Source organism: Macadamia integrifolia, chromosome 14 (genome assembly GCF_013358625.1).
Source record: "Macadamia integrifolia cultivar HAES 741 chromosome 14, SCU_Mint_v3, whole genome shotgun sequence".
In the NCBI taxonomy this organism is placed as follows: domain Eukaryota; kingdom Viridiplantae; phylum Streptophyta; class Magnoliopsida; order Proteales; family Proteaceae; genus Macadamia; species Macadamia integrifolia.
Window position 1 is genome coordinate 1,346,500 of NC_056570.1, and position 15,098 is coordinate 1,361,597.

A 15,098-nucleotide genomic window follows, 5' to 3' on the forward strand; every position below is an offset into this window, starting at 1 on the left:
TCTTATTCTGTATTTCAAAGGTTTACTAGGGTGATCTAGAAAGTGATCTAATACAGCTTAAATAAAATCTGGAGGAGGTGCTAAGTTCCAAATGATGAATTACTCAATCATTAACACTGTACTGGATGGATGCATTTTAAGGGAGGCAGCTGGACTATTAGATTCTCACATATTACCTAAGCAACATAGAGTATCGTATTAAACAAAAAACGTAGAATAAATTTTGTATTTCATTGACTGTTTGGCTCAAAGTCTTTAAACTTTTGGGTTTTAGCCACTGGATTGAAACACCTAAACCGACTGAAATTTACAAGTTTAAAGTCTACAGTAATTTTTTTGTTCAATATGTTATATTCTCAATCAATTCAGCAATTCTGCTAAAATCACTATTTAGGCCAAAAATATTAACTCCATAATTCAAACAGTAGTTGTTACTGGCCAAGAGCTCTAATAAAATGGACCAATGATACATGCACACAGGTGACATAAGGACCACTTCCTGACTTTTATGAGCGGAAAATTTTCAGAAATTTCAGTGAGGAATTATGCTGAAATGTTAGTTCTTGAGACCAAAGAGAAATGATCACTAGAGGAAACAACTTTGTACAAGCAAAACAAGCATGATGACAAAGTAAATATACAGGCAATCAAAATCAAGGAACCTACCTATTCTGGCGGCCTTCCAAAAGAAACCTCGAAACCTGCCAGATTCACAATGCATCAAACCAAAAATATCTTAATATAGAAAGCAAGTACAATATAATTCACCCAAGATTTGTAGACATTGATACCTGTGGTTTATAACTTCTAATATACAGCGCAAGACTACAAACAATATCGAATATGGATGGGTAGACCTTGGCTTGGCAAAAGGAAATATTTGATGCAACTGAACCGACACTAGGGAAGTAATTACTTAATTAGAAGCAGTTTAGCTAGAGTTACCTTGGAGACTTTCAATAAAAGGTCTCACAAGTATGGAGGGAAAAAAAAACATTCGGAGTCTCTTCCTGCCTCGTGGCAGTTGAAGTAGGGGCATCTCAAATGTTGCAACTGTTACTCTTACGACTGAAAAGGGCTTTAATGACTCTTCTTATGCTTATAGACCTAGGCCAGCATAACAAGAATCAACTCCAATTTAACCTTCATGGATATGAACTTGTTACTTAATGTTTCTAAACAAAAACAACCACCTTTCGAGGGCTGCAGGATCCTGAAGATTAAGCTTCATTACATCATTTAAGAGGAGAGAACATATCTTCACTTTGTTAATACCAGAAGCAAAGACATTATTGCTTTGTCCAAGTCAAAACAAGTAAAACTTTCAGTTAATATCACCCTCCTAATGCATGCGAAGAAAGATCTTCATGGTCTTTATTCACTACAGCATACACCAACGGTTGCTCTAGAAAGATCATTTGGTGGGTTAAACAAAAGAAAGTGTTTCAAGTTAGCAAATACTTGTGGATGAACCAACTCAGTGTACACAAGAGGAATTCCTATGGTCCACACTATTTTTCTGATGATAAAATTTATGAGCTAACGAGACCCCCTCCCCTAGGGGGAGACAATAAATACATAAAACCAGGATGTTATAATGATAAGTGGCAAAAAATATGAATGATTGACTCAGAGATGAAAACATTCAAGGAACACAAGGCCCAATGAATGCTTTAAAGAGAATGCATGCAATATTGAGAAGCAATACTGTGCACACTGGAGGTGTTAAAAGGACAGCAGAGAGGATATGAAATGAGTGCCCAATGGGAGTAGAAATAGCTTAAATTGAGTGGAATGGTGGAATGAGACTTATGTAGCCAACCCTAATTACTCAGGGCAGGTCCCAGTGAGTTAAGTTCTAATGCACGGTGACTGCTCCAATCCTGGCATGAGGGTTCTGTGTCCATGAAGGGAAGGGAAGGGAAGGGAAGGGAAGGGAAGGGAAGGGAAGGGAAGGGAAGGGAAGGGGGTGACATCAGTTTTAAAAGGAAAATGGAAACTTGTGCAACCATGATTTTGTATCAACCTTAAACTCTTACTTAATATGCTAATCTAACTTCTCAAATAAAATCTTTATTTTCCTTCTTACATTCAAGGTAATTGATTGCAAAATAAAGTAAACTTTAATACCCAAATTTGCCACGTTCTGGAGTTAGTTACACAATGATGTTAGATAATGATTACAAAATTTTCCATTTTAGTTTTTATTTAGGTTCACGTCTCTTATTTCCCTTGCAATCGGACAGAGCCTGCCAGTTCTATAAACTTTCAGTTTCAATTTTTTGTTAATGAGCACTTCAAATGAATTAAAGGACAGGGTATAGTTCAAAAACACCCCTAAAACACGATTCATAAGTCATCTTAATGTATCAAAGTTTAGACTAGCAATTAAGGATGATCCAGTCAAAAAATTTTCATCTCTCCTGGATTCACTGTATTAAGGATAAAGTTTAAGAGATCATAAACCATGAAGTATTTGTGAATACCAATACAATTAAATCCTATAAATCTGAAACATAACAATAGAGTAATTTATCGGTACCCAGTTTTCTGTTCCAGGATGGTAGGGAACTGCAGCTTTACATAAGTACAGGTGCAAATAACTAGTAGCACCACCGTCAGAAACGAATGGAAATTGAAAAGCGCAGACTGCAAAATCCAACAAATAAATAATAAACAAGTTGAACAACTCCAAGATTTCCTCTACAGAAGTAAATGAAAATTTCCACAAATAATGCTTTACTAAATTTCTTCTTTTTTCTTTTACCATTCTCAGATTCTCCTTCAATTGATCGGCTTTCCTTCACCTAGATCTACAGATATAATTCTACAGAGATAATTCAAAGCTGCAAACCAACAAATAGGATAAATTATCAAAAGGAAAACTTAATCCAAAAACCAAAAGAAAGAGAAGAAGATGAAGATGAAGAGAAAGAGTACCTTATTGAAGACTGAAGAGAGCTCTGGAGGAATTCACAGCTCCTTCTTCCTTTTTTGAGCACCAACCCTTTCTTCCGCTGAAGCCCTCTTAACGTGAGTATCGCAACCTTTGATTTGTTTTCTCTGCGAGTCCGTGCTTCTCCGACATCTCTTATTTTCAAAGGATTTGCTGTCAGGCTGCGTGGCCCCTGCGCCGGAAAGAGAGTCGCGACTTTAGGCTCTGCCTGCAACCGAAAAATTGATCCCGGTGTTTTTTCAAATATTTTCCTTTTGGGAACAGAAACGGACCAGATCTGATCTGTTTTTTTCTTTTAAGTGAACTAGGTAATAACGTGTACGTAAGGAAATTTTTAAATGACTTTACAGCTTCAAACTCTCGAGCCTCTTGAGTCTTGACCATCTCACCACCACTTGTTCCATCACCACCACCTTCGTAGCACCTCAATACACATCAAGCTACAATATTGTCCTTATAAAATGATTTAGATCCATTGAACTTCAAAAGTTAAACAAAATGAGAGATAGTGGAGAAGCAGTAGACTCTAATACTATTTTTGCGTTTTAAAGTCACAAAAGTTTCGCCCCAAAGTAGATGATATTGTGTCTTGGTACAGAGTCATAGCGTTACAATCACTACCACTACCACCACCACCACTTCTATAACCACTATTGCCACCATTAGAAGAAATATTTATTGTTAATATGCATTTTGTATGTATTTTTTTTTTTTTTTTTCTATGAATGGTAGAAATAATATTTTTCACAAACTTAAACCTTGGTGTAGTGCTTAGTGGAAATGCTACCCAAGAGTTGGTCACTCGATCAACTCCTCTGCAGTGTATCAGTGTTTAGTTTGCACCATTTACTTGCTTTCCAAGAAGTGTGACCATGGGCCCTATTGACTCCTCCATGGGTCTATGCTTTGCCACATGGGTCCACAACGTAATAACCAATAAGTCCTTCAACTTAGGGCCCGTTTGAAATCGTTTCAAGAAACGCGTTTCTGCCATTTCTGTTTCCAGAAACTCCAGAAACGGAGTAAAATGCGTTTGATAAAACTGTTTCGTTTCACTTATTTTCAGAAATATAAATAGAAATTTTTACTTATTTATGGTTCAAGAAACAACCCAGTCAAAACAAGTTCAACTTGTTTCGCCGTTTCTGGAAACGACTTGTGGTCATTCTTTCACTGGTTACTATCGACTTCTAAAAACATGACTTATCAAACACCTTCAATTCCGTTTCTGTTTCTAGAAACGAAAATTTATGTTTCTGCCGTTTCTTGAAATAGAAACGACAGAAACGTTATCAAACGGGCCCTTAAACTCCAAAGGAAAAAAAGAAAAATATAGTATTACCGTACAATAATATTATTGCTACAAAATTACTCCAAAAAATCAGAAATATAAAAAAAATTATTTCTGATTAGAAAATAATTGTTTAGAACAAAAACGTTGCCATTGCCTGCCTTATATGCCGTGAGTCGTGACCCGAAGTGAAGACTTATCGAAACTTTTCTTCCCCTTCTTCTCACTAAGCATATATATAAACCGAGTCCGAACTCGGAACTTCGCCTCTGCCACTCTGTTCGTGAGAGTCCAAAAATCATGGCAGAGAGAAGCAGTAGCAGCAGAACTCACAGTACTGCTACCAATAAATCAAACGAAGAAGAAGAAGAAGAAGAAGAAGAGATGATCGAAGATGTAAAAATTTCCGATCTCTTACCACTGGAACTGATGAAATCAGAGATAATTCCTCAAATACCAAATTCCTCAGATTCTGCTGTTGATTGGTTACCAGAATTTTCTGGTTTCTCATGGATCGCATACGGAGCTTCTTCACTTCTCGTGATCTCTCACTTCCCTTCGCCTCTCTCTAAGGAAGAAAGTCTAATTGGTCCCTTTTTCCGGCAAGTGATAGAGCTGTCGTCTGATGAGTCTGTACTAGTGAAGGCTGTTGCTTGGTCCCCGTCTTTCCCATCGGAAGGTGATCTGGCGGCAGTGGTCGATAATTGTGTCTTCTTGTATTCAGGAAATTCTCGAGTTACTCATGGTATGCTGGTTTTTCTTTCAAGTTCGTCATTTATTGATTTTTTCCATTTTGAGTTGAATAACACCAATGTGAATTGTGAAGGTGTATCCCTAATTCTTTTTTAAATTTGGACATGGAATATATCACAGAAGTGTATTGGCTGTTGATGCTTTTACTCAGCAGTCCCAATGCTTAACATACAGTGTACTATGGTTACCTAGTCCTTGGTTGATGTTTACACTTTTATGCTTCTGTGAACTGAACTTTTGTGCTGCTTTGCCAGATTTATTCTAATCTAGTTGTGGAGATGTTTGATGTTTTAGTATGTAGAAATAACTCAGTAATTGGTAAGATTTATCGTATCACAAGATAATAGAGACTTGTGTGTTGAAGAATATGGATGAGAGATTAAAATAAATGGGCGTTAAAAATTTGATGGGCCTTATGAATGGTTTGGATAAGTTCAAAAGAATGCTGGATGACTGCGTCGGTTGATTTTTTGCATCTATTTGCATTTGCTTGTGAGGAGATTATTGAACAGTGTTTTTTTTTAATCACTTGTTGATAGTTATCTTCCTTTTGATTTCTTTTTAATGATTGTTTTATTCTCATTTTCAGGTTCTTTTTGTTGGAGTCACGTTGGAATACTTCTGCACTCATCTACAGTGGACACCATAAAATGGACTGGCTCTGGGGATGGTATTATTGCAGTGGGAGTTGATGTAGCATTGTGGAAAAGGAACAACCAGAGCTGGGAAATGTTTTGGAAATTTAAAGCAGAACAACCTCAAACTCTGGTTTCTACAACCTGGTCTATTGAAGGACCTGCAGCGACCACAGCATATTTGGGTCTGTCGGACAATGAAGATTCATCTTCTTTGCCTAATGGTGCAAGTAAATATGTATTAGTTTTTCAGAATGATGTGAAGCATGGATCTTTGAGAGCCGAGTTACAACATCCTCAGCCTGTTTCAATGATTCAGTGGAGACCATTAATTAGAACACAGTCAAAGAAGGATATATTGCATTCCAAAAAAGATGTTCTGCTAACATGCTGCTTAGATGGAACTGTAAGGCTGTGGAGTGAGATTGATAGCGGAAGAGCTAAAAAGTCTGGTAAGGATGCCAATGATCAGAAGCACATTAGGCGATCATTTCATGCTACTGCTGTAATTGAAATAAACCTGTCAATGAATGGAACCTTGGGCAGAGATTTATTTGTGACATGGGCAGTAGAATTCAGGGGTTTGATTAATACAGGTGGAGCAAAACAATGTTTATCAACAGGAAAAGAGAATAACCAACCTGGCAGGTGTGAGTGGTTAATTGGGTTTGGGCCTGGAATGTCAGTTAGTTTCTGGGCTATTCACTGCCTTGATGACGTTTCACCATTAAGGTTCCCACGAGTGACCCTATGGAAGAGACAGTTGTTAGTGGGTACTGAAGTGAGTCATCTTCATGGTACTGGTGACTCAAATGCTAAAAAACTACCACTTTTCACTAAAGCTGTTACAGTGAGGAGTCAACTCTTTGGTCCACCAGTCATATGCTATTTGATTCAGTTATTGCCTTGTAATTCCATGAGCTGGTTACAATTATACACTCCGTCATCAAATGACATAGAAGATGGATCTTTAAAACAGTCTGCAAAAGAGAACTGCTTATCATGTTCTGCTTGTGGAGTTTTAAGTCTAGATGGTCATAGTGGAAGAATCTTACAAATTGCTCTACATCCTTATAGCTGTGAACTTGAACTTCTTGTTTCTTTGGATTCTAATGGTTTTCTTCTTTTCTGGTCACTTTCTACCATTTCCAGTTACAGTTTGGGCATGCCAATGGTGGGACATAATTCATGGAAACTATTAGGCAAAACTCTAGTCCAAAATATTTCATCTTTTGATTATAAGAGCCTGATATGGGCACCGTCAGTTTTGAATCAGTACCGAGTGCTTCTTATGGGACATTCTAAAGGAATTGATTGCTTCATTATAAAAATTTGTGAAAGTGAACAAGAAAAAATATTATGTCACAGGTTATGCACAATCCCTTTCTTCGGTGAGAGCCGTAGTGATGCACCTACCAACATCTTTGCAATCCCTTTGCCTTCAGACTGTGGGCAAACCTTCATGTTTGACAATTTTATGTTGATAGGAGTATGGTTGAAGGAATTTCAAGTTCTATCGTGGAAAGTTACCTTGCACTCTAATGATATATCTGAAAGCAGCTGTGAATGTAGTTTTGACACCACAAATGGCATGTGGGTACATGAAAATGCTTTTGCCGGGAAAAGGTATTATGTTGTTGCTGTTCCTTGCTCATCAAAGTTTCCAGATCCTCACAACCATGACCGAGTTACAAGCGTAGCTGTGGTCTGTCCAGGTACTCTGATGCCATATGCACAACAAAACTGGAATTCTCCTAATGGTTTGGGCAGGAAATATGCTGCATACCACATGGCTACAGGCTGTTTGGATGGAAGTCTAAAACTATGGAGAAGTGGTCCTGCAAGATCATCACCTCCACATCTTGAGAAGTCTCTCTCACCCTGGGAGTTTGTGGGGATGTTCTGCGTGCATTCTGGTCCAATTAACAAGTTGTCGGTTTCCAACTGTGGTAGGAAGATTGCAACCATCAGCAAGGCAGGCCATTTAGATAATGTTAGCACTCTTCATATATGGGATTCCATATGCCTCATAGGTGCTGGGAATTTTTTAGTGGAAGATAAGATATCCTTAGATGGGGCTGTCGTTGCTTTAAATTGGTTAACTTTGGGAAATGGTCAGTTATTGCTTGGCGTTTGCCTGCAAAATGAGTTGCAGATATATGCTCAAAGATGTGGTAGTCATACTCTGGTAAAGTCTGGGAAATCAATGGACATGCATATTTGGTTTTGTCTTGCATCTGCTCATACATCTCCAGCTACTCAAGAATTCCTTTGGGGGCCCAGGATAACACCTATTCTTGTTCATGAGAGATATTTTTGTCACTTCAGTCAGTGGTCACTCCATGTGGATAAGAAATATCGAGCTAGGTGCTCTCGAAAATGTGCTGAAGATGATCCTCATAATTGCCAGGGTGGAGAAGATACGGGGACGCTTTCTGCAATTTTCACTGACTGCAATAGTTGTAATGTTGAAGAATTATCTATCGATGAGAAGAGAGAAGAAAGGAATTCCATCTTGCTTGGGTTGAAGAGTTTGAAAGTTGATTCGCAGTTCAAAAATCACTTTCGAACAATGGCTCAACAACAATATAGTTTAACGTCCAAAATTGGTTGGTGGAACATGCTAGAAGTTGCAGAGAAACTGGGTGGATCTTTGCCTATTTATAATCCTGAGTCACTCCTGCTGAATATATTTGCAGGTATGCTAATTTGATTGTGATTTACTGTCTAATTCCTTACATCAATTTCAAGCTTAAGAAATCTGTGATAAAACCACTTAAAGTCAATTTAGATCATCCATCAGACACTCAAATACACTGGAGGATTGTAACTTCCTTTAATTTTCTTTCCTTGGTGACTGTCTAGTTGACACTTGACACCAAACCACTTAAAGTTAATTTAGATCATCCATCAGACACTCAAATACACTGGAGGATTGTAACTTCCTTTAATTTTCTTTCCTTGGTGACCGTCTCATGGTTCGAGAACTCAATCGAAACTTGCGAAATTGACTGTATCGCCAAGGGTCAAAACGATATGTCCTGTGATTTTTAAAAGTCACAAGTTTCGATCATGTTTCGACATGTTTCATCAAAATTTCCCATGTTGCGGGTGAACCAGATCCTATATAAGTTAGTTTGAAAAGAAACCCAAGCCTTCTTTAGCAGAATTCGACCCTCTTCTAAGTTTTTTCTCTTAGGAGTGGGAAATTTGGGGAAACAGTGGAGATTTCCTTTTTTTGCCTAACAAAGTTGAATCTAAGGGTGGTTCTTGCTTCATTTGCATAAGAAAGACAGCTTGGACCAAAAAGGCAAGTCCCAACTTCCCTTTTTTTTTTTTAAATGCATTTACCTACAACATATTTCAGTCAACAACTCAGCGTGATGATTATTGAACCTTTGGTTCACCACACAAGTAAACAAGTATGACTTTATGTGTTTTTTTATTTATTTATTTTTATTTTATTTTATTATTATTATTATTATTTTTATGAAACTAATGATGTGAATGTGTTAGAAATGTCTAAAATAGGATGTACACATAATCAGGAAAAAAAACACTGTTTGGAGGTCGAAACCTAAGTTTCCACCAAACCGGGAAAAATTTCCGGGTTTCCTCGAAATTTCCCAGGTTTCGACCGAAATTTCGGTCTCCCCAAGGGTCAAAACCTGGTCGAAACCCGATACCTTGAACCTTGGACTGTCTAGTTGACACTTGACACCCTTAATTGATTTACACTTTTTCTGTAGAAGATAACATAATTGGAATATATTCTGAGAAAATCATCTTTTAGTTTGTTAAGAAACAGTCTGCGTGAAAAGCGGAACAAGATTATATAACTCGAATGCCAGACACATGAACAATGGAAGCATCTATATCTTTCCTGATAAGTAGATCAAGAGTACATAGACCAATCTATTCATGAATGCGTCAGCCCTGTGGCTTCTGCCTCTTTGTTCATATAAAACAGTTAGTTTTCAACTTTTCCATTATTAAAGAAGGAATTTATTTTGCAAGCCTCTTGCTTTGAACAGTATTTCTTCTTTCATGCCGAGCAGCCAGCCTTTTCTTTTTATACTATATAATTTAAATCTCTTGGAAATGAACCAGTCCAGACTGATCTTGATTTGGATTTTGTATCCCTTTTCTCTTTTGAGTGGTAAACTCATATCCTTGATCTAATGTTATACCGAGTTTCTGACCTGAGATATTTATTAGTTCTTCATGCCTGGGATTGGATGGAAGTTTGAACTAATTTTGAGAGTACTTAATAAGCAATCACAAATCAGAAATGGTATGACGTACACTGAGGGACTTTTAATGGCAGTCATGTTTGATACTAGTGTATGAATAATTGTTTTTATGTGCAAAAATAGTTGTGGCAGTAGAGACAGAGCCAGATAAGATTGAAAGTAATAAAATGAGAAAAGTATACCTCAAGGAAAAAATAAGTTTAAATTTATGGAGAATAAGAGTATTATGGGTCTAGACTTTGGAGATGATGACAGTTTCAGTCCCTAAACATATAATATGAAATGAACACGATAAACTGACATGAGTAAACCGAGTTGTAACTATAATAAAGGTGTTAATTAACAGTAAAATGATAACAACTTCCAATAAGGAATAATCTAATTGACACCATAGTTGTCACCGCATCCAGGCAACCCAAGGCTTTGGAGGGGGCCTGGATGCAAGGCACCGCCAACAGGGTGCCCGGGCGCACGCCTAGGCAACCAACGCGAGTAGGCGATACCTTGACAACTATGATTGACACCTTGGGTGGATCCATGAGAGAGGGACACCACCCATCTCACTGGTCAAATGTCAGCCTGAAACAACTAATAAAAGTGCCTCAAAAGTGAGTTGTTCCCTGTTTGGGGCTGAAATTTGGGTGGTAAGATGGTTTTGATGTACCTTATCACCTGAACCACACATGTTTGCTGCATTGTTATTCCAGCCATAATGTCAGCTAGACACACCCTTCTATTAAGTTTTTGGGAAATTTACAGTGCTACCCCCTAGAGAATGCAACTATTAACAAAACGCCCCTTACATTACTGACAATTACACTTGGACCCCTTACCATCAGTCTCTGTTAGGGAATCTTAAGTGCTGACATCAGCTGGGTTATTTTTTTTTTTTTAATACCAAAATACACTCATATTAAGTAAACTACCAACTATGCCCTTGCCACGCTTTTCTCTTTCCTTTTCATTCTTCTTCTTCTTCTGCTTCTTCCCCCAATTGAAGAACCATGTGCCCTATCGTTTGCACCTCCCCTCTCTCTAGCAACTGCCGACGACGACTTATTTGGCCTCGGCCACCATCGTTCGCACCTCCCTGATGTCCAACATAGCTTGAATGTTGGGAAAATATTTACTACACATGACCAATCCTGGGCTTCCTTTTGGCCTCATCACAGAAAGGCCATTGAGATGCAGGCATGCCTAGTTGCATCGCAATTGTGCTTACAATGACACTCTATTTCTATGCTCAATTAACTTCTTTATCTAGCTCTTTTTTTCTCTTTTCCTCTTTTGTTCCTTGGGTTCATATTGATTGAAGATGGAGTAAAGGACCCTTTAACATTCCATGTCATTGTAGTTGGATGAGAAAGGCCTAAAAGCTGGAGCCCCTGTTCTGAAAATTTGCAGTAGCAGAAGAACGAAAAAAGGAAAAGAAATACATGAGCATGGGAAAGAAAGAATGGGTGGAGATCAAGGGTTCCCTACTCCCACCAAAACCAGAGGTCTTGGCACTGGTAAAGCCGCAGATCTCACTTATTGGGAATCTGCTGCTCGAATGATCGCCGATGTCTCCAAACCAGACAAGATCATCGTTGAAAAATCCACTGTCCCTGTCAAGATCGCAGAAGCAATCGAAAAAATCCTCACCAATAACAGCATAGGCATCAATTTTCAGATCCTCTCTAACCCTGAGTTCCTCGCTGAAGGTACTGCAACTGAAGATCTCACTAGTCCCAATCGTGTCCTAATTGGTGGCTGAGAAACCCTAGAAGGTCAAAAAGCTGTTGCAGCCCTAAAAGCCGTCCTGCCAAATGGGTTCCAGAGGATCATCACCATGAACCTCTGGTCCGCAGAGCTTCCAATGCTCGCTGCCAATACTTTCTTGGCACAGCGGATCTCATCCATTAATGCTATGTCTGTGCTTTGTGAGGCCACCGGTGCCGATGTCTCTGAGGTTGCATATGCCATCGGCAAGGGCTCCCTACTGCTTGAATCTAGTTGATTCAGACCATCAATCTTCCTTCTTTGAAGTGATAAACAAACTCTTATTCTGTTATCCACGAGATTCAAGGAGTAAGGAACCCTTGATCTCAGAAAACCTGACTCACCGGTCGTCACCGGTTTCTGGTCGAGATTTCTGATTAGGGCAACAAATCACAAGTTCACCACCCTGTTGCCTTCTACGATTTGGGGAAGAAGACGATGGAATGTGAGGGGGGGGTATGTGTTTTAGGCAAAAGGGTGAAATAGTCTTTTCAAACCGCACTTAACAGAGACTGACGGTAAGGGTCCAAGTGTAATTGTCAGTAATGTATAGGGGTGTTTTGTTTATAGTGGCCTTCTCGAGGGGTGGCACTGTAAATTTCCCTAAATTTGATTGTCAAACAGAATAAAGTGAAAAATGAACAACCCTTTAAAGAGAAGATCACTGGTAGTGGAGTTGATAATGCTCCTTGGAGTTGTTAGTCTGTGGAATGTACTCCCAACCCCCCATCTGATTGTATGGATTTAAACCCTTTATCCTTGTTGGAAATGGGAAGAACTTTTATTGATTCAATAAGTTATGAATTAATTTATTGTTAATAAATGATTTTTTTCCTTTTAATTATGAAATAGACAATATTAAGCTTTTCAGTTGGAGATAGTTTTCTTGAAAAATGCTTGGCAGCTTCATTGTTCTGTGGAACATGAAGCTATCCGATCCACAAATTTGGACCTCGTCCTTTTAGTGCTCATTCAGAGTTACATTTCACTAATTTTTATGGTCTGTAGACTAAATCGTACAAACCTGTATACCCTGGCAATCTATATCCTGTAAAGATTTTACTTGGTAAGTTTTTGTGAGTGATATTCTTTTTTTCCTAATTTCTAGTATTTTAAATCATCTAACTCTTACTGTTCTCAGGGAAGTGGAAACGTGCATATATTGCCATACAGCATCTAGTGGGATATCTTAAATCCGATAATGCTTCTGTTACCTGTCAGTATGGAAATTACTGTACAAGACCTAGTCCTGTCATTCCCCAGATACATTTGTCGAAGTATTTTGAAGAAATTTTCTCCACAAGTTTGGGTGATAAAGGATTACAATGGGGTGGAGATACGTCAATGGTCTCATCTTCTGCACAATTTGAGACAAGCTCAACTCAGTTTGGTGGATATAATTCAATTGTCAATGGTACCAATACTATGTTTACTTACTCAGCAAAATCTGAAATCAATAGCTTTATCGAAACTTTGGAGAATTCCAAAGACTTTGTGGCTATGAGTAATAGTAAGAGGATGCAAATGCTTGCAGTTATAGATCTTTTGGGTGAATTCAGTGGTTCATGTTCTTCAGCTTATGACAGCTTTGATGAACCTGGCCGAAGGTATTCTTGGATAGGTTGATTTTGTAAATTTTTATTATTTTAACTCAAACACCCTTTGCTTTTTTTGTAAGTTTTTAAACCTGCTAGCTATTTCCCTGTTCTTGAAGATTTTCAATTAAGCAATAGAAAAAAAAAAGGTGGGGACAACCCAATAACCATGGTTGTGATAGGCTTGAATCCTTATCTTAAGCACCTAGAGGATAAAAGCTACGGGAGTTTTGGAGAATCATTATGCCCCTAGAATATTATAGCAAACGGAATTTTTCCATAACCTAATTATTTCCCTGTATATTGCATTATTCCTGACATTGGTTCGACTTGTGAAGAATTTTAGTTTTGGCTGAAATTTGAATCAGTTTATTCTCAACCAGAACTCATTTGAGAATTCTCTGGACTCAGGACAAGGTGCCATAACCTGGTGCCAGCCCTGTTTTCGCATGGTTATGGGAATGGTGGATTGCAGTTGGCCATATGCACAAGTTGCCATTGTTAGACTTTAACCCATATTTTCTTGTTGATAGTCTGATCTTTTACCTCCTTACCAAGCGAGCGATGGCTCCTTTTGGAGAATTATGTGGATAATATTTAAAAGATCTGCAATGGGTAACAGCTAGGCTAGAGATTGTAATGTTTTACCAAATGAATTCATTTTCTGTGGAAAAAATTGTGATTTTTTTTTTTAGCGGGAACTATTTATCTTGATTGTCAAGTCCTTCCTCTCATATTGAATTTGATTCTTTAGTATTTAATATTTGGAAAAATCAATAAATTGAGGAATAGAAGAGAGACTTTAAATTGAAAGTTGACTGATGAGCAGAGCACACAAGCATGAACTTGATACACCCACTATATATAAAAAATTAAAGAAAAACAGCTCATGTGATGAATGAGACACCTTTCTTTATCTCTATGTGTGCATACCAAATCGACATGGAAATTTAATTATATAATACTGAAGCTGCCTTTGATTTCCATCCTTGACAAAAGTTTGGGTCTTCTCTTCAGTCAGAGAAACTTTCTTCTCTCTACTGGAAGAGGAAATCAAACTTGTTGTTTGGCCAATCTCTCTCGGTTTGGATGTTAAATTTGGAGGAAGGGTGCTGGCCAAGGTCAAATACTACTAAATACAGCATTACGACAGTAAACCTCTGAAGCCCTTGATCTGTGTTGAGTTTTCACTTTTTTTGTCTTTTCAATGTTTATCTCTGTGGTTTATTTGCTGCTGAATCAGTTCCTCACTTACTGGTGCACTTCCTTTCTCTTTTATTGGGATGGGCGGAGTGAAGCCGTCCCCTACCTCTCAGTTATTATGGCTTTGAAGGGGGCAACTGTTCACTTCGGGGGGGATGAAATCTGATCTTTCATGCTTGCTAAGTGGAAGGGCTTTCCAAAGCTCTGAGGAAGTTGCATACAGCGTTTCTTCCAGGCCTGAGGAGAAATGATTTTATGGGCTTTTAATGTTTAAATTTTCTGGTATGTCTGCCTCTAATAGTGGAAAAGACTGGAAGTTGTCTCCTGTGTCAAATCCAGTCAGTTTGTGTAGCCTCTCCTTTGGGAACTTTTAGAGTATACTGGGTCTCAATTCAATTCAACTCCTCCCAACCAAATGGCTTTGACCATAGTGATCATGTTTCACCATTCAACCCTGTTTAGAGCCATGGTTGTTGTGCCAAAACCTTTCCTATCTTTTTTACTATTGCATCCCAAGTTAATAGTTGTCCTGCATTCTCTATAAATTAAATTTCTTGATTTTACAAAAAATTACAACATAAAGTTTGGATGTTAAATGGTCAAAACCATCGAACTCTTTTTTCCTTCTTGAGGCAAGCTAAACATGCAAAT

At 38.2% G+C, this 15,098-nt stretch overlaps 2 protein-coding genes across 4 annotated transcripts in view; one reads left to right on the forward strand and one right to left on the reverse strand.

Annotated features, from left to right (window-relative positions):
• Positions 1-161: 161 nt before the first annotated feature.
• LOC122062032 (protein kish-like) lies at positions 162-3,224 on the reverse strand. 2 transcript variants are annotated; one of them, XM_042625668.1, is made up of 4 exons: positions 2,941-3,224; positions 2,768-2,813; positions 2,543-2,649; positions 162-701 (listed from the first exon to the last, which is right to left on the reverse strand). In XM_042625668.1, exons 2-4 carry the CDS (start codon positions 2,768-2,770, stop codon positions 587-589), a joined length of 225 nt encoding a protein of 74 aa, XP_042481602.1. In that variant the 5' UTR covers positions 2,771-2,813; positions 2,941-3,224; the 3' UTR covers positions 162-586. The 2 variants fall into 2 exon arrangements, with proteins under 2 accessions (XP_042481602.1, XP_042481601.1); XM_042625667.1 differs by having other exon boundaries at positions 572-701; positions 2,768-2,846; positions 2,941-3,182.
• A 1,263-nt stretch (positions 3,225-4,487) lies between these two features.
• LOC122060893 overlaps positions 4,488-15,098 on the forward strand; it is a 35,684-nt gene continuing 25,073 nt past the window's right edge. The window contains exons 1-4 of one of the 2 annotated variants that reach the window (XM_042624002.1): positions 4,488-4,992; positions 5,590-8,334; positions 12,791-13,063; positions 13,184-13,256. In XM_042624002.1, the coding sequence (XP_042479936.1) occupies positions 4,548-4,992; positions 5,590-8,334; positions 12,791-13,063; positions 13,184-13,256 (3,536 nt within the window). In that variant the 5' untranslated portion in view covers positions 4,488-4,547. Of the gene's footprint in view, positions 4,993-5,589; positions 8,335-12,790; positions 13,257-15,098 lie in introns of both variants that reach the window. The other variant, XM_042624001.1, reaches the window with a different exon arrangement.

Bases quoted from the DNA above. Each gene is read 5' to 3' on its own strand.
- LOC122062032 (XM_042625668.1), bottom strand. The intron at 702-2,542 runs GTACCGATAAAT...TGAATCTGGCAG, and splicing joins ATCCTGGAACAGAAAACTGG to GTTTCGAGGTTTCTTTTGGA.